This window comes from Ceratosolen solmsi, unplaced genomic scaffold (genome assembly GCF_000503995.2).
Source record: "Ceratosolen solmsi marchali unplaced genomic scaffold, CerSol_1.0 scaffold148, whole genome shotgun sequence".
In the NCBI taxonomy this organism is placed as follows: domain Eukaryota; kingdom Metazoa; phylum Arthropoda; class Insecta; order Hymenoptera; family Agaonidae; genus Ceratosolen; species Ceratosolen solmsi.
The window spans coordinates 1103907-1123246 of record NW_011948446.1 but is presented as its reverse complement, the minus strand read 5'-3'; the positions used below and the strand labels follow the sequence as shown (position 1 = coordinate 1123246).

The 19340-nt window shown below is 23.3% G+C and overlaps 2 protein-coding genes across 2 annotated transcripts; one reads left to right on the top strand and one right to left on the bottom strand.

Moving 5' to 3' along the window:
- Positions 1–1359: 1359 nt before the first annotated feature.
- LOC105366231 (gustatory receptor for sugar taste 64f) lies at positions 1360–10434 on the top strand. The gene is made up of 12 exons (XM_011504596.1): positions 1360–1469; positions 3532–3587; positions 4170–4320; positions 4641–4759; positions 5395–5595; positions 6509–6618; positions 6699–6869; positions 7673–7827; positions 9009–9171; positions 9635–9724; positions 10167–10268; positions 10370–10434. Exons 1-12 carry the CDS (start codon positions 1375–1377, stop codon positions 10385–10387), a joined length of 1431 nt encoding a protein of 476 aa, XP_011502898.1. The 5' UTR covers positions 1360–1374; the 3' UTR covers positions 10388–10434.
- A 3354-nt stretch (positions 10435–13788) lies between these two features.
- On the bottom strand, positions 13789–18752 carry LOC105366198 (gustatory receptor for sugar taste 64f). Its single transcript, XM_011504549.1, has 10 exons — positions 18620–18752; positions 18422–18544; positions 17851–18082; positions 17235–17370; positions 16574–16761; positions 15413–15504; positions 15126–15346; positions 14233–14404; positions 13923–14012; positions 13789–13857 (listed from the first exon to the last, which is right to left on the bottom strand). Exons 2-10 carry the CDS (start codon positions 18542–18544, stop codon positions 13789–13791), a joined length of 1323 nt encoding a protein of 440 aa, XP_011502851.1. The 5' UTR covers positions 18620–18752.
- Positions 18753–19340: the final 588 nt, after the last annotated feature.

Below are 19340 nucleotides of genomic sequence, written 5' to 3'. Positions count from 1 at the left end.
ACATTATGAAAACAATTATATAGGAAGATTCGATACAACAGATGAGTCGTAATAATACAAATTTAATAAAACAAAATAATTCATTTTGTTTATTTGAAATTGTAACTTAAAATTTTTGAAAATTAAAATTATAAAACTATTTAAAATGTTTTGAATTGTTTATTGACATGCGTTATGAATAATTATTATTTTAATGATGTAGAATTTACTTCGGGTTTAATCTTTATATTTAAACTTATGCAATTTGAATATCTATATTTTATTTGATAAAGCTTTATTAACTTTATATCATTTTTAATTCCAAATATAAGAAATTAAGAACATAATTTAAGTCATACTTTTTTATTGTCGTATTTTAAAAAATGTACTGTTAAAAATAATAATAGAATCGAATGTTAAATTTTCTAGTAATTAAATGAAATCATATTCTCTTATCCTTGAAAAATTTATAATAATTGATCTTGTGACTTATTCTACATCTCCTATTACTTTAAATTAACGAAGCGAGAAGTTACGAAGAATTGTAACAAAAAGGTAACTTTATAACTTACGTATCAATTCAGTCGACTGCGTGTCGTCGTTTACTAGATTATTATCACGACACGCGCACCATTACGGCAAACTCTAAATATTAATCAAATAAGCAGAACAACGCAGGGGCAACTGTTTGAAAATACATAGCGAAGCACTGATGACAGTCGATTTTCGACGTTGCGCCTTACTGTAGTGACATCAAAATCGCTACAAGGACAAGAGTTGACTCACTGCCACCGAAGAATATGAAATATGAAGAGGACTACATTGTGAAAATATCATTACCATTATGTACAAGTGTGAAGGTGCCTCGATGGATTCGTTTTTATCCTTGAGCATTTGCTCTCGTTAATCAGTAGGATTTAATTTATATAAAGTACAACGCATTTGGTAAAGTGCCTCTTCACGCCGATATTACTTTTTTTGCTTCTTGAACTCGATGATCGTTATGAATTTTTATTTTGATTACTACGTTTTTCTTATACATCTTACTGTAAAATAATACAGAGTAAATTGAAATATCGCCATGAAATGAATTATATTTTTAAAAATTAATTTAATAGTGGCAAATCGTATATTTTTGATGATTGATAAATTCTACATGAAACCAAATAAATAAATTCAGTTAGTTAAAAACAAAAAAAAATTTCGTAATAAAAAATAGAGATATATTAAAAAAAAATTTAATAATAGAATAAACAGAAGCGCATTCATAATCGTGTGATATTATAGAACAAATGAAAATTAATAAGAAATCAATTCACAATTATATGAATATCAAAGGTGATAACTTCAATAGACCAAAATAATGCTAAGTAAAACAAACGAGTGATTATCATTATGAGGTCATATCGCATTGGGCCCAATAAACTTTTGAATTCTCGACAATCCGTTTGGGCTATCACAAGAAAGTCTCCAATACACATGAGCTGCAGGTAAACTGTGATCCTTCTTTGAAAGAACTTTTGAGAAAAAATATTCAAATTAATCATGTACCATGCTTGTTGCTGCATAATAATTTATTGCAAGGAAAATTTATGAAAAAAAAAACGTACTCCATACACTAAAATCAAAGTCGACTATCGTATTTAAAAATGTTATTTATTATTCATTGATGAAATTTATTTTTTGAATTGATGAACATTATTCATCGTTCAAGAAATGATTTGATGCATTAATTAATACATATAAATTTATATAAAATCTAATTTAGCTAACTTGATTGAAATAACAAAAATATAATTATAAAAATAAAATTTTCTTGTAAATGTCTTATGCTTTTAATTACTAACGATCAAATTATAATTGATAATAGATTAGTCTATTTAAATATAAAATAATATAGGAAAAGTAAAAAATCATATTTATAAAATTATATTAAAAATATGTGGGTATCATGTAGATGTAAAATTATTTGTAACAAAATTTAATAATATATTGTATATTTGATTTAATATTTATAGTAAAGTATGTATTCAAAAAAAAATTTGTCAATAAAATCAGAAATCAATGATTTAAGATATTCAAAGTAATTTTGAAAATCATAATAAGCATTGAAAATCATATAAATGCATAATAGACTAATATTTTTATAAAAACAGTATGATATGTTGAAATTATTAATATGCTTATCCCACTAATAAGTGTAAACTTTAGTTAGAATTTATAAAGAATATAAAGATGTGATTTTTCAAAATTATTATTTCATGCAAATTTTCCAAAATATTAATGTTTTTTCAAAAAATTTTCAGCATTTATTACTGATTCGAGAGATAAATCTTATAAGATAGATGTTTATGGTTATTACGATTATTGTCATAACTTTACAATCCATAATTTTAATAAATTTAATATAATAATATACAAAACCTGTTTTACAACTTTTGTTATTGACGAAGCTATTTATAAAATTTTAAAATTATTTTATCTACTTTAACATACTCGTTTTTGTACCTAATGAACGATACTTCGAATTTATGTGTAATTAGTGTAGTCAGAAATAACAATGAAAAAATATTTACAATTTTCATTATTTATATATTTATAAGTATATGAATAATTATAATTTTCATACAATTACTATTTGCATTATACAATTACATGGATTTATTACATAAAGAATTATATACGTATTAAATATATAAAAGCTTAAAAACAATTAATTTTCAATTCAATTTCAAATATAATTAAACTTAATTGTATTTAGTAAAATATTATAAAGAAAATATAAAAAAACTTATAAGAATTAGTAATAAATTTGGATTTATTATATGTATTATTGGGGATTTTTGGTGATTGATTTTAACTATAGTAAGTAAAAATGAAAAAAAAAATCAAATATAATTTAAAATTTCTTTTTAATGAAATCCTTTATATATATATATATATATATATATATATATAATATGTTCGTATAATTAACAACTCTTCTTTGCATTTTTCATTAAAAACTACAGGAATTTCAATAATATATTTGTAACTAATTACAAAATAAATAAGCCAATAAGTAAACTCTTCACAAGCATAATGTCAAATATATAAGTATAGATAAGTATAGTGGCAAAAGTTACATCGCAATTTCTTTGCGATGAACAAACAGAGGCAAAAAGCTTAAAATAGATGTAAAGGGGAAAACACGATTGAAGCTTAAACAAGCTTTGCCTGTACGATTATGTTTGGTACGGTAATACACAGCATTAAATAAATAATCACGCGTACGAGTCTTTTTTTTCTAGTATAAATTGTCGTTTACAGCAATGCTTATTGAATCATCACTATTTACCGAGTTTTATATGATCAAACTCGAGATTTGCAAATATCAAGTTCGTCTTATACTTTCTACTGCTCAACTATGTGATTCAATAGTCTCTGCTTCGATTGAATTGAATTTTTTAAATGCTGATTTACGGAGTCGCTTGAGGAGACTTATAATTTCACGTCATCAAAGAGGACTATAGTGAGAATAACAATAATTTTCATGTGTCAATTATATTTCAGATTGTCAAAAATTGATTTGCTGAGGCGTGCAAAATTCAAATCCTGTAAAATGAACAGTGAGTTGCTTATAACTTATTGACTTTTTATTATACTTTGTAAGCTTTTGTGGTAATTAATATTCTATATTAATTACCGTCTGATTTTTAGTATTTATTTTTAATAAAATTTAAACTTCCTGTCAAGACATAAACAGAATTATTTTTGTAATTCTACTTCATTCATTAACTATATAAAATATTATATTCAAATATTTATATTTTGATTTTATATTAGTCAGTAAATAATAGAGTAATAGCAAGCCTTAAGCATATGTATAAAACGACAAAGCTTATTAATCAATATATATATATATAAATTATTTATATATTTTAATGAAAATTAGAGATTACTGCTTAGAGATTGTATATTTTCATATTTATACTTGTAGTAATATAATGAATGTAAAAATATAAAATTACAATAAGACGCTCCAAATTTAATAAATCAAGTCTTATGCTAATATCTCCGAAAATATAAAAATGTTGCTACGACATATTTAATATAATAAGAAACATATTAAAGAAATTAAAATATTAACATATCGATATTATAAGAATATATTCAAATTACATACTGTTTTCTGCTTTTAATAATTAAAGTATCCAGGCCGGACAAATCGAATATCGGTGCCAATTTTGTTGACAGAACTAGAAGTTTTCACTGTGCTCTAAGGCCAATTATCATATTGGCTCAATGTTTTGCTGTTTTTCCAATCAGCGGCATTAAATCAGACAATGCAAGCGATTTAAGGTTACTAAAATTATTAATATTTATGCTACTCCTTTGAAAAGAAAGTTTGAAATATTTATATATATATTATAACTATATATTTCTACGGTATTAATAGATTGTAAAATTTATATTATAACTAATCGCAATTGTTACAAATAAAACAAAATTTTGCGTAAATATTTAGTATTATTTGAAACCTAATGATTGCCGCAATTATAAGAATAAAGTAATTAATAAGGATTATGTAGTATAAAAATTACGAGAAAATAATTTGAAATTGAATCAATCCTATTTTATTTACTATTTCTTATTAATTTATTTACTCATAACATTAACAGATTCACATGGAGCAGTTTAAAAATCTTGTATTGCTGCATATCTACGTTAGGTTCCATAATTCTGACATTGTTTAGTGTTTATCGTTTAGCGACCAGCTCCATCACTTCTAGTAAAACAAGTAAGAATTCGAGAGCATTTAATCAATAATATTTTTCAACGGGTTTAAATTAATTAATACCATATATCTGTTTATGCATTGAATTATTTACATATTTATAGCTCTGTTTTAAAATTTTTCCTTCAGCCTATCATTTTTTAATTAATAGACATTCGTTAAAAATATTGTATTTTTTTTTTAAATAAAATTATACTTTATTATATAAATCTATATAATATATGTATATGGCTTTAATTACCTAAATGTATATAATTAAAAGAAGTGCTCACGCTCACATTAATAAATAAGAAATGAAACAAACAATTCAGTAGATATATTTTCTGTAGAATGATTTAAATTCCTAAACAATTTAAGAAATTTGTTTTAATATTAAATAAAATTATTAATTTCGAAGCGTTTATCGTTACAATTTCACTACACCACCTCTGTATATAAGTCATATTAAAAAGTATGAATAAATTAACTCGTATAAAAAAAGGCTTTGATTTGATTACTTAATGCTTATTCGAAAAAATAAAAATCTCTTCGGTTCGCCAGATCTCAAAATACATTTTAGTTATACAAGTAATTGTGCGAACGCTTAAAACGACATACGTAATTAATATAATTAAGCAAATATATCTGGGGATTCGCAGGCAATCTCGTATTCTTTTTCACGGCCGGAATAACGGCACTGCTCTTCCTCAAGCTCGCCCGCCAATGGCCCGGATTTGCCATCTCCTGGGAAAACATGGAGCGGGAACTGGCAGCGAGACACAATCCCCACCGGACCACCACACCTACCCTTGCCCTCAAATTTAAAATCTTAAGTATTATCGTAATGGTCCTGGCTCTAGGTAAGCCGCATATAATTATGAGCAAATTCGATTTAACTCCGTCCTTCGATAAATGTATAACCACGTGTTTGTTGTAATAGATCTCGACCCCTTCCCCTTCAACGTCAACATCTACTTTTTACATTTAGTCTTTGATTATAATAATTCCTCTTTCCGAGACTGTGGTATTTTATGAGTACGTCCCGATAATATTGAGTAGTAATTTAAAATTACTTCTAATTAACGGGCTAATGAACGCTCTAAAAAAATAAAACATTGATTCCTAGAGTTATAACCAAGAATTATGACTAAAATAAATAATTTAATTCGGAATTCAATAGACATAGTCAATCTGATCCCAATCGAATATCTTAATTCTTACTAAAGAGTACGAGTAACCTACAAAATTAAGAACACTTATGCTATTAAGCATAATTAAGCATAAACAAAATTATTTATTTTAAACCAATAAAATTTTTGTCATAATTTCATTTCCGTCTTTCCTTGAAATATATACATCATAGTGATAAAAATAAAAATACCGTCTCGATTAAAATTTAAGCTTTTATTTTCTCTTTCTTAAAATAATTTAATAGTATTGATAGATGAAATATTGTTATGGCACTAGCCATTATTAACAAATTAAAATTAGATTTACAAATATCCTTAACTATATATATATATATATATAATTTCAATTTCAATTTACGGTATGATCTGCATTTTCATTCGTCAGTTATATAAATTTTCCTTATTAAGTTATTTCATTATCCTCGTAACTAGTCTTGATCTTATCAATATTTACAAAAAAAAAAATGAAATTGAGCTGAACTTTAAAAATATGATCATATTCGTCAGCATAGATAATTGTATAATTATATCAAATTACAATCAATCAATTATATAATTAATTGTATAAATGATCACATGTCAGTGGAGCATACCCTCTCAATATTGGCTGGATATGTTAGTGCCTTGGAATGTGCAAATCTTCGTGGAGATACCAACATTGTTGCTACATACTTTGCGCTTCAATTTCCACAAGTTTGTAAAAAAAATGTTATATTTATTATGAAATTGCCTCTAATGATTTAAGTAATTTTTATTTTGTCACTCTTTATTAGATGTTTACAAACTCAAATTATGCATTTTGGAAAGGATTTATTGTTCAATTTGTTAATATTCTCAGTACGTTTTCTTGGAATTTTATGGACTTATTTCTTATCCTAATTAGCGTTGCACTTACCGACCAATTTAGACAATTGAACAACAGACTGTACTCAATCAGAGGCAAGGTATATCACACGCAAAAATATATTTTACCATATGTTTTAATTATCGACAATAATATCATAATGGATGTGTATACATTTCTTTCATAATCAGAGTGATTTAAATACAAAAACATTAGGTTGGATGTCTACAAAATATAAGTTGTTATATAATTTATGATCAATTCATTTTGCCGTACTAATTAAGTTTAAAAAATATTATACATTAATTTGTAGTATATGTATAATTGAAACTCATTATTATTGGTAAGGTTAGGTTATTTATTGAATCGATGAACAATTCTTATATAATATTCTAAATAGAACTTAATAATCACAATATAGATAATTAATAATTTGTTATCCTCATTGTTAGACTCCTTATAAATATTTACATTTTTCTGAGAGAGCATTACTTAACAGGATTATATGACGATAGTACTATTATAAATAAATAATGTTATATGAATAGAGTATAAAAATTGTAAGAAAACTGTATTTTATTTAAAAAATTTTATTATTGCAACGGTTAATTTATTAATAATTTATTTATTAAGTTTATTTAATCATGTTCCTTCTTCTTCAAAATTTTTACACATTTAGTGTAATTTAAATAATTATTAAATTCTGGTTGGATGAAAATATTATTTAAATAATTGAAAGATATTATCGATTCAATAACAGGCATGCATTTATAGGGAAAATATATACCGCATACAAATTTTAAGCTAATATAATCATAAACCTAGAGTTTAAGTACACTAGCATTTTGTGCGATGACGCACTGGCCCAACTAACATCAAAATTAGCATTGTTTCATTGTAAAGGCAATGCCGGAATGGTGGTGGGCCGAAGCCCGAATTGATTTCAATCGGCTGGCTACAGTGACGCGACGCATCGATTCCCAAATCTCCGACATCGTTCTGTTATCCTTTGCTACTAATCTCTACTTCATTTGCATTCAGCTGCTCAACTCTTTCAAGTAATGTCAAAACTTTACTTTTATTATACACACTTTGTTAATCATAGTCTCTTAAGATAATAAAACAAAATTAGCGTTAGACCCATTAGTCAAACAATTATTTTCTAAATATGTGCTATGTTAAACCTAAGTCATTAGAATGTACAATATTGAAAATACTAAAATTTAGAGTTTCCGATCATGTGCAAAAATTAAAAAATTACAAAGTTTTAATGAATTACCTACAAATCTTGATTTTTAATAAAAAAAAAAACATCCTAATTTTTATACTTCAATTTTATAATTTTTGTTTTTTAACATTGGTGTAGATTATGTTGTAAAACCAATTATATAAAAATATAAAATTTTCAAATTTTCAAATTCATTTCCTTCAAATTTTCAAATTTATAATTTTAAAGAATTTCCAATGACAATAATGATAGAGTAATTTTGTAGTAAAGTAAAGTAAAATAATTAAGTAAAATAATATTGATAGAATAATATTTTATATGATATAACTCTCTCTTTCTCCCCTCCCCCTCCCCATCCCTATTTCTGTGTGTGTAAATCAATCATATAAATAGTAGGTATTAACTGATATCTACATTTATTTTCAAGTTTTACGATTAAATAAAAATAAACCTTATTTTTTAGTTAAAGTGCAATAAGAGTGTCTTGTTCTCTTAATAATAAGAAAGCGAGAAAAAAAAATCGATTTTCTTAATCTATCAATGACAATTTTATATTGTAAAACTGAAATTATTGTGTATTTATTAATATTTCTTATCAAATGATAAAATGGGGTGTATTAATAATTACCATTGGTCTGTTAAGTGAATTATTCACCGAGTTAATCACATTACATATTATGCTGGATATTAATCATCATAAGAATAGGTAGCGTAAGATCTTTATAGATAAGTCAGAATAATGGATATTGTCTTATCCTAAGCAAAGACTGCTTTCATAATTTTACCACTCAATTGTATAATGAAATTTTTCAAATTAATCTTCGATTAGTTATTCTATTAGTGTACACAAACAGGAAATAAAAATCATTTTTTAATATATTGGATAATGTAGTAAAATAATTACTTAAGCTGTATTCAGAAGAATTTTAGCATTCTAGTTTGTGTTAAAAATAATTATCATTTGTATTAATCAGACATAGTTATTGTATTAGATAATTTTACTTTTCACAGGCCAATGCCAAACGCCATTCAGACTGTATATTTCTGTTTTTCATTTGGCTTCCTTCTTGCAAGAGCATCGGCGGTCTCTTTATACGCAGCCACAGTCCATGATGAATCACTTTTACCAGCTCCTATATTATATAGTGTTTGCAGTGCAAGTTATTCGACAGAAGTAATTATTTTACAATAATAAATTTTTAATCTTCAATTTTTACAAAATTTTTCATCTATTTTTTTCTAAGATCATGAATTACGATTTCTTTTCTATATATATATATATATATAATATTCTTTTTTCTTTCTTCTACTTCTATTTAATTTTCTATATATATATATATATATATATATATATATAAATTAATTACAAGATATTTAAATGTCATTTAGTTAAAACAATGTCCAATATTTTACTAAGCTAATCAAGTAAAATAATAATAATTAGGTTAATATAAAAAATATATATTGGTAAAAATAAAAATTTTGTTCAAATAATAATTATGACAAATTTGAATTATCAATTATGCGTGTATTCGATATTTATCGAGTAAATATTAAAATTAAATAAAGTTTTAGAAATACCAGAATAGTTTAGTAATCAAATATTGTAAAAATTAATGAAGATAATATTAATGTAGGTTCGCAGATTTTTAATACAAGTGACGACGGATACCATTAGTTTAACGGGAATGAAGTTCTTCTCTATCACGCGTAGTTTGATACTAACGGTAAGTCCGTTGAAAAGTACCGTCGAATATATTAATATTATTTAATGTTTAAATATATTTAATATATATTTAAAACTTTTTGAAACTTAATTTACTTTTTTATTTATAGTATAATTTTTTTCATGTTATCAATCATGCAATAATTTAATTAATAACTTATTTTTCAAGTTATAAGTTCAAAATATTCGCCTCATTTTCTACTTATTGCTTACATGAAAAAATTATTTGAATGCAGATGTCCTTAAACAAAATAATAATGTGTAAAAAAAATTCATTTTAATTTTAATTTGAAATAAATCATACAGAAAGGACATTTTTACAATTTGGATTTAAAGACAATTCAAATCATAATTTTTGTTCAATCTTATATTAACGTACCCTATATAAAACAGTTAGGCTATAAACAACTCGACTTGACTTATAAATGATATTGGTATTCTAGGTGGCCGGGACAATCGTCACATATGAACTTGTCTTGGTACAATTCAATGCTGTTCATGTTGATCATGAACCGAGTGACTCCAACATCACTAAAGTTTGTGAGGTGAAGCAAACATTTATATTCGAATAATATAATTTTTGTAAAATATGAAAGATATGCTGTAGCATCGACATTAATTTTATTCTTCTACTATTGTAATATAGCATTTCATCGAGCCATGACGAGCACATCAAACGATTCTCAACCACAATTTCTTCTTCTTTTTTTTTTTATCAAAGTATGAACATGAATACATGAAAAAAACAATTATGAGTCTATCAATTCTATTAAGTTTAATAAATTTATTCGCAGAACATATTGAGTGAAATGCTTGATTTCAAACTCAAAAATATAATAAAATTAATTGAAAAAATATATCAAAACTCAACGAATTATCATAATTATCTGTAATTATATTTATTCGTTTAATAGTAAACTTATTAAAATAAACGGATGTATAAAAAACGAGCGTATATATTTTATTAACCGAGTTATTAGTTAAATAAGTTTTTTTTTTTTTTAAGAATTCAGCATTCTATATATTATTGTAAGTCCGTTAAAAAATAATATAGGATAGGATTTTTAATTTTGATATTTGTAGTAGATTTTCAAAAGCAATTTATTATGCATATTTTATTTTTAATACATATCCTTAAATAAAAGATTTTAATTTTATATATTACATTAGTATTATTTTCACTAAAATTCTTATGATATATTAAAGTGCTATGTACAGGTAAAGAGACTTTTTCATTCATATTTAAATAATGAGTTTTTTATTGATTTCATCATTTGCTCGACCTTTTCTTTTGACTGTTTTGTTTCAATACAATCGTTTGACCTGATTTAAAAAACTTATATTAATAACATCATTCATTATACTTAAAAAAAAATGACAAACACTTTTTCGGTTAGATATCTGATATTCAGTTTAATTATTAAAACTAATTTCTTTGAAAAGTCTTATAAATAATACATTTTGTGAGAATAGTAATTTGATTGTATGGTCGATAAGTAATGAAGTACTAGTATTTACATACAACCATTTTTGTGACATTTGTATTATTTTTTACTTAGAAAAATTATATTTCTATATCTATAAACAAAATTACACCAAATCATGAAAGATACTTTCTGCCCGTTATTGGTTTCCCGTTATTAGTTATCAAAAATGTGATTCTTTTAGATTTGGATAATTATTCTTCATTTAATACCTAACAGTATATTATTTTTATCTAATACACTTATTGTTTGTATATTCGAATAAAAATATCACTCTATATTAGCACTTTTTTTTATAATTATACCTTTTATTTCTAATAGCTATTCTCTTATTATATATAATTATGAATTAAATAGAATTGATATCTTCTTTTAAAGAAGAACTCGTTTCAATTTTTTTTGAATTGTCTTTGAAATTATATTCGTGTACTCATAATAGAGATTTGAATTTCGCGTTTGGTAAATTATCTAACCATTCTAATGAATACGACATAAATAAAAGCATAATTGCGTTATATATAATATTAATATATAATAATAATTTTCAGAATAAAAGTACTTTATTTAATCAGGCAATTTATTATCCTATTATATTAAAATTAATAAAGTCGGAACTTAAGTAATTATCTTGAATTCTAAAGTAATTAACAGCTCACTAAGTTACATTATCAGATTTATAATTCCAAATCATATTAATGATCAAATATTTGCAATTATTATTGAATACATTCAATAAAACTTCTAAAAAATAATAATATTTATGGATAAAAATGTTTGTTATACTTTTATTTAATGTAATAAAGGTTGATTCATTAATAAATTTTATACACCTTATATTAATTCAGAATTTCGTTCGTTTTATTATAAAATAATTCTCAAATTGTATAACCGATTAGCTTGAACATTTTTTTTATAAATCGCCTAAAGTTAAAATATTATTTATACGACACAATAATTCTCATATATAATATAATTATTTATCTATTATATTGTCTAATTAAATCCGTTATAGGTGCAATTTTAATAAAAAAAAAATACGTAAAGTACTTACAAACCATGTAGTTGTAAATTATTGTCAAATAACTATTGTTCAAATTTCTACCTTACACACGTATGCATAAATATATAGAACTAGTAAAAAGAAAAGTGAAGTAGAATGTTTTTAAATATAATATAATAATTAAGCTATTTTATATACTTAATGTAATATGAAGTAATAAATAATTTCTTTGCCTATACATTTCATTAACTTTATTCAAAATCGTTTATTAAGTACTTTTAAATACATTTGCATAAGTATTTCAATTATTTCAATGTTAAAATTTCTTTTTAATTAAAATTTATTTGAATCATTAATTTTGCCCTTTTTAACTACAATACTTTAAAGGATATACACGATATAAATAAATGGATTAATGAAATTTTCCTTTTATATAGATAGTTATCTAAATTACTAATTAATGGTAAAACATTAATTAATGTCAAACCATATTAAATACTGAATCTATAATTATCTTTTACCTGAACATATAACATTTTATTTACTCATTAAAAAAAAAATGCAATATAATTAATATGAAATGTAAACTAACCTTAAAATAAAGGTTACTCAAATATTTCAATATTTGAAAACTACCATAATTGTCATAAAATAAATTTTTATAAAAAAATGATAAACGTTACATAAAATAAATAGCATTTTGAAACAAAACTGATAAAATTATTTTAAATACATTATTTTCATATTAAAATAAAATTAACGGTAATTTTTACAATATTTTCAAAATCAACCATCCATTCCTTACAATGCATTTCTTCAATAATAATCGTTAGTTTGATTTGACTAAAATACTATCGGGTTTTATTCCATAAAATAATATATATATATGCATATTTATAAAAATTATCGTACTATAACTTAAAAACACTCGTTTGAATATTTTCCAAATACATACGAAAAGTAACGTATTTTATTTAACAAATTACTTGAATCTTAAAAACCTCAATATTGCTTCTATCAAATAAAAATTATTAATTTCATAAAAGTTTAATTGTTCGAAACTTAATATATATTTTTTGTTAGATTTAGAAGACAAAAATTAAAAATTCATCAAAATCCATTGGCTTTGAGATTGAAATATATTTTTTTTATTTATACTATTAGTAATATTTTTTACGTAATATTTTAATTAAGCAATTATATATTGATTTAGATAAAAATTTTGTATCCATTATACCTTCATTTTAGGAAATAACATTTCATGTAATTTGAAAAACTATCTGATAATATATCCAATCGAGCATTTAATAAAAAATATGTTTTGATGGTTCATAGTAAAATATTCAACAATGAATGCATGTAAGTAACACCTATCAATGATGCCAAACTAATGAATAAATAGTGAAAGAATCTGTTTATTTAATAATTGAATACAAATCATTGCTGAAATTCTAGAATAATAATTGTTATTAAAGATTAAGATTAAGATTCTATTAAAATTTATGAAAAAATATATTAATAACTAAAATATGTGTAAGTCTTGTTATTTCTCTCTTTTCAACTTCTAATGAAATTCCGCTTTCAATCTCGTTGCAAAGCAATATTAAATTGTAATAAAACAACTTCATATGTCACAATAGCTCCAGCAACCTTAAGTATAAAACATAAAAGATATCTGTGATTAATATTATATTTATGTTTATGATTATACTTACTGCAAGCATAAAATTTCGAGTGATGGAAAAGAAACGATGTCCAGTTAGTGCCACGTCATCATTACAAATTTGATTTTGTAATCGCTGTGCCTTAAAATTACATTTAAAAATGCTTAAATTATTTTTATAAAAGAAAAGAATCACGATTTATTTTTTACCATTTAAAAATTTTTTAATATAATTTTATCAATGAAATCTATATATTATTAGCCTTTTTTGTAATGTATTTAATTGTTCCAATATAAGTGTATTATTCTATTTGTTTCCAAAGTTAAAATTTATATATAATTGGAACTTGAATACTATTTACCTCAAGACAATAATTGATCGATGGACAGTTATATAAAACTGGTAAAATAACTTTACATTGATCGTTGATGCGAGCAGTTAATAACGTTACAGCCGTTGTTCGCCCAATTAGAAATATAAATGATCCGAAGAAATAAATGGAATTCATTATTGGATTTTCTGAATTGTTGGGTCTTTAAAAAAATAAATACAAGTTATTTTTGTAATTAAACAAGATAGACTTTAAATACTTTTAAGAAATCTTAAATTTAAATAAAAAAAAAAACAATATCAATCTCATCAAACGGTCCAATAATATAATTAAACATAGTTCATAAGTATTTAAAAATATTTTACAGCAATAAAATTAATTTTAGAAAGTGATAATTGAATGATAGTTTAGACAATAATGTATTTCTAATGGTTCCTACTGATATAAAAGTATTTCCTTTATTGCCATAATAATCCATATTATTATCATTAGGATGTACTATTGTTTCTTTTTAAATCTAGTTACATGACTTGTATCACTTTATTTATTAATTAATGCTGTATTTCAATTAATTGTTTCTTATTCTGAATATAAGGTAATATAAAATAGGTTCAGAATTTACATATTTACATTGATTATTTCATCAAAGTATCTTCTTTTATATATTATATAAAATATATAAAATTTTATGTATTATATAAAATCATATATAATTTATTTCATTGTATCAAAAATAAATATTACGAGAAGTAGATTTTGATTGATCTAATAAAAGAATTTTAAGTTAAATGTATGAAAAACCAGTTAATATCATTACATATTATATCAATTTCAATATTTTTATAAATGTATAAATATACATAATTATAGTAAATTTTATTTGAAGAAAATTAAATAGAAAATTTTCTGTTTGTTATACTTACGATAAACCATTCAAAAGTTGAAGGCAAATAAAATATATATTATTAGTGAAAGATAAAAGCACAATTCCCGAAATTTCATTATCAATTTTTTTTACGAGAGTGCTCAATATAGCATAACTTTGACGAAATTTGTACCAATCAGCAATTGTTACGCGTTCTGGTGTTATTCTAATAATACGTTCATTTAAACATTTATATCTTTCAGCTATGGCTGTTGAAATCTGAAATCAATTGTTTTAAATAAAGAAATATTTTTATTTATTTTGTTAAACACAAATTTATCTTACTATCATTATAAATAAGTCTGTAAAATTCCACGTGAATGTAGCTATTTTACTAACCACGAAGATGAATAAGCCTAATAAAAAATTGTAGTCGACTGAAAAAGGTAATAGAATATGCTTTTTCTTAAAATAAAAAAGTTAAGATCTTATTGTTAATATTTTATTAACTAGATGATGTTTTAAAAGATTTAAAAGATTTAATTTTTATAATTCGTTTTAAAAGATACGAAGAAGTTTTTATAAGTACTTAAGAAAAAATTACATAGAAATTATAACACTTTCAACAAAATAAATGAATTATTACAGAATATCAATGTTAAAATGAATAAAAATGAAATTTTTTATATTTCAGATGATATAAAAGAAATATAATGCAAGAACCGGATGATAATCTGATGTTTTTGAACTTTTTTTTATATTGTACAGTAATAACTTATAATATTTTCGTCGCATGTAATAATTTATCGAACCCATCTTAATTTAAAAACACTAGATTATATTCTTATACAAATTTAGATTGATTTATCTCATTGTTAGAAATGAAATTTCAAATAATATTTATAAATATTATATATATATATATATATATATATATATATATATATAAATGCGTAACTACGTAATGAGAAAAAGAGAAACGGAGGATATTATAATATTTTTCACATTAAATACTTATCAGTATCTTATCAATTAAAATTTTTAATTTTATTTCATTTTAAGCTTATTTTTAATGTACAAATATTTGTTTTATTACTCCACCTTTAAAAATCTTATTATTAACAGTTACAAGCGACAGTATGACTGAATACATCTATTTTTATTAATAGTTAAAAATATCTTATACTAAATTAAATTATAAAGGTAAATTATATTAAGAAACCATGAACTTATGTACCTTATTAAATTGTCAAAGAAAAAATATAAAATTTCAGCGTTCTGATATTTTCAAGCACATTTAAGTAATGAAAGAGTAAAGGTGCATTGGAATAAATTTCTGTATTTCAAAGAATTTAAAATAAAAAGCATTTATACCTATAAAACTAAACAACTTTTCAATGTTCGCGATAACTTTATAAAATCCCATGTTTATAATTTATATGATGGAGTATGTTAAAAGCAGTAAAAAAGAATCTGTAAATAATTAAATAATATAATTTAATATACTGTTTTGTATGATGAAGTGATGTGACTTCTTTGTATAGACAAAAATAAAATCCCCGAAACTGTGGGATCCCCAGTCCGCTAGGGGAACATTTTTTACCATACTTAGAAGGTGTTCCAGAAGGGCGAGGCTTAGGATCGTCCAACTAATTATTGTAAATCTCCACCGTAGAGCGGGTTTCTTCCATTTTCTGTCTTTATTGCAACCACTGAGATAAGAAGACGATAATATAAAAATTCGAAATAAAATTAAAAGTTAGACTTAACTAATCTAAAATCTAACTGCATACTATTTCTATTTATCTTAGTATGTAGCACAAGTATAGTTATAAAAGTGTAGTTATGAAGGAATTGGCATATTTATTAATGATTACAAAAATTATACGTTTTACATAAAGCTTACGCAATCATTATTTTTTAACGGCATGTTATATTCTTTATATACAGACACTTAAAACTATTTTTAAAATTTTGTGGGCATAAAAATTTTAAAAGAAATGTATACAATAATTTTATAACATACATAATGATCTTTAAAAATCATTCCTAGAAGTAAATAAATTGATTTAATAGAAGATGAACCAATAGCGTATTTTATTCATGTGAAATACAAGCTAAATATGTTAAATCAAATCCGATTAAAATTAAAAAAATTGTCAGTTACTCATCAAGTATTTGCTCCATTGCTCTCCAGTCATATTGTATAGAAATCCATCTAGGACAGAGCCGCAAAAACATAATATTACCGATCAGGCTGTTGCCATAAAATACAGCTCCTATAGTAGCGTCAGATATTCCGCCTGAAAATAAATATGAAAATCTTATAATAAATAGCAGAAAAATTTTATATTGAAATTATTGAAACAAACTAATGAAAACTAACTTACAGTTTTTATATAGATTTATAAGGTACAAATTACATTGGAATATCATGATTTAAAATTATAAAATTATGGGTAATGATTTGTACAAAAATTTCATTTATGAATATTTTTTCACGTCAACTTATCGTTCTTCATTCGTATATTTTAATACCAAGGAAGTACATCTCGAAATAAAAAATTTATAAAGCAATCTCAAATCAGTCTTATTGATTTTAATTTTGAATGATATTAGATTAAATTAATATATATTATTTTAACATTTCTACCCACACATGAAACATACACACAATTATATTAAATTCATATGAAAAACCTAATTTTTTACTTTATTATTAATTTTTTTTAATTAATAAATATAGATGTAATTAAATTAAATAAAGGAAATTTTTTACCAACCTTTTGTTTGAAAACTATCGGTGTTAAGTGTCTTCAATAGATGTACAACAGATATTAATGTCATAATGAATATTGTAAAAAGTATGCAGTACGAATAGATAGTTCGAGGTGAAAACCTTTTGAATGAAAATTTTTTGATATTTACAGCCCGAATATGATTAATGGGCAGAATACCAAAAAATTGTGATAAAAATAAAATGGAACCTATTGCTCGATGGAAACATTCCGGATCCTGCAAATTTATTATCAAATTAAAGTTTTTACTTTTATGTAAATTATTTTAATTTATTAAGAATATTAGAGTAGTTAAATTGTTTTTATGTAAACCAAATTTTGCTTTTTCAATAACTAGTTTTAAATAATTAATTTATATTTACTAATTATTTACATATAAAATGATACATATGCTTGTGTTAACAAAAATTATATAACTTCATAAATAGAACACATTACCAAGTGAGAACCAATTTGTGGAAATGTATAGTAATTTATTATATTTGCAAAATTTAATGTATACTTTCATTTATTTAATTACAAAATAATTTAATTTTATTTAATTATTTTCACTTACGTTGTCGTTAGAAAATTCTTTACGATTATACTGCTTAATAGGATGAATTTTAAAAAGAATCGGTAATCGGGCAAGTTGAGGCTTCTTTTTCCTACCTCTGGCATTTCCAAATAACGACAGCATCTTGAGACCAAAATTAGATCTTATTTTTTCAAAGACATTGTTATAGCTTTTACGCTTCAAATTTCCTATCATTACCTTTTTGTCTTAACATTTAGAATGTTTAATTTATTAAACTATTTCCTAATCCGGTGTGTGATCTAACTTCATAGCATTTATACCACAAAATGACTTTCATACGTACTAACATTTGACATTGATGTTTCGCTTTAATTAATGATCTTTTGCTTTTAGTTGACATGAGAAACTCGAGTTACCTAGTACTGAAAAAATAAAAGGTTAAATATAACTATTCATAATCAACAGCGCTCGAGTATCAATTTATTATCTGTCAAGTAATTTTTGAAAACATAATTATTTAATCAAATATATTGCATTGCTATATTGTTATATATTATTTGAACCTAATAAGAAAATATATAAAATATATATATATATATATATATATATATATAAAATATAAAATATTTTAAAATTTATTAATTTTAAACTAAAAAGTAAACAACCCCCTTGAAACGTGATAAACCTATTTTCAATTTTTAATAGCTAACGTCGGTTATATTAATAGTAGTGTCAACTTGTAGAAATCCTTTAATTACTCAAATGGCTACAAAAAAAAATTGGTGTCGTCTGTAATTACATAATTTCCAATAATTATAAGATAATTTGAAAATAATTTGTTACGTGTCAAGGAATTAATAATATTCAACGTTAAACTAATCTTATTTTATTGATAATTCGATGATTACTACATAAAAAAAATTAAACGAAATATTTTTTTTAATTTATAGTTAATATG

Coding starts and splice junctions, on each gene's coding strand:
- LOC105366231 (XM_011504596.1), top strand. CDS start 1,375: ATGAGGTCATATCGCATTGGGCCCAATAAACTTTTGAATTCTCGACAA. Junction 1,470..3,531: donor CCAATACACATGAGCTGCAG/GTAAACTGTGAT, acceptor ATTATATTTCAG/ATTGTCAAAAATTGATTTGC. Junction 4,321..4,640: donor GACAATGCAAGCGATTTAAG/GTTACTAAAATT, acceptor TAACATTAACAG/ATTCACATGGAGCAGTTTAA.
- LOC105366198 (XM_011504549.1), bottom strand. CDS start 18,544: ATGCTGTCGTTATTTGGAAATGCCAGAGGTAGGAAAAAGAAGCCTCAA. Junction 14,013..14,232: donor CGATCAATTATTGTCTTGAG/GTAAATAGTATT, acceptor TGTAATTTTAAG/GCACAGCGATTACAAAATCA. Junction 13,858..13,922: donor CTCGAAATTTTATGCTTGCA/GTAAGTATAATC, acceptor TTTATACTTAAG/GTTGCTGGAGCTATTGTGAC.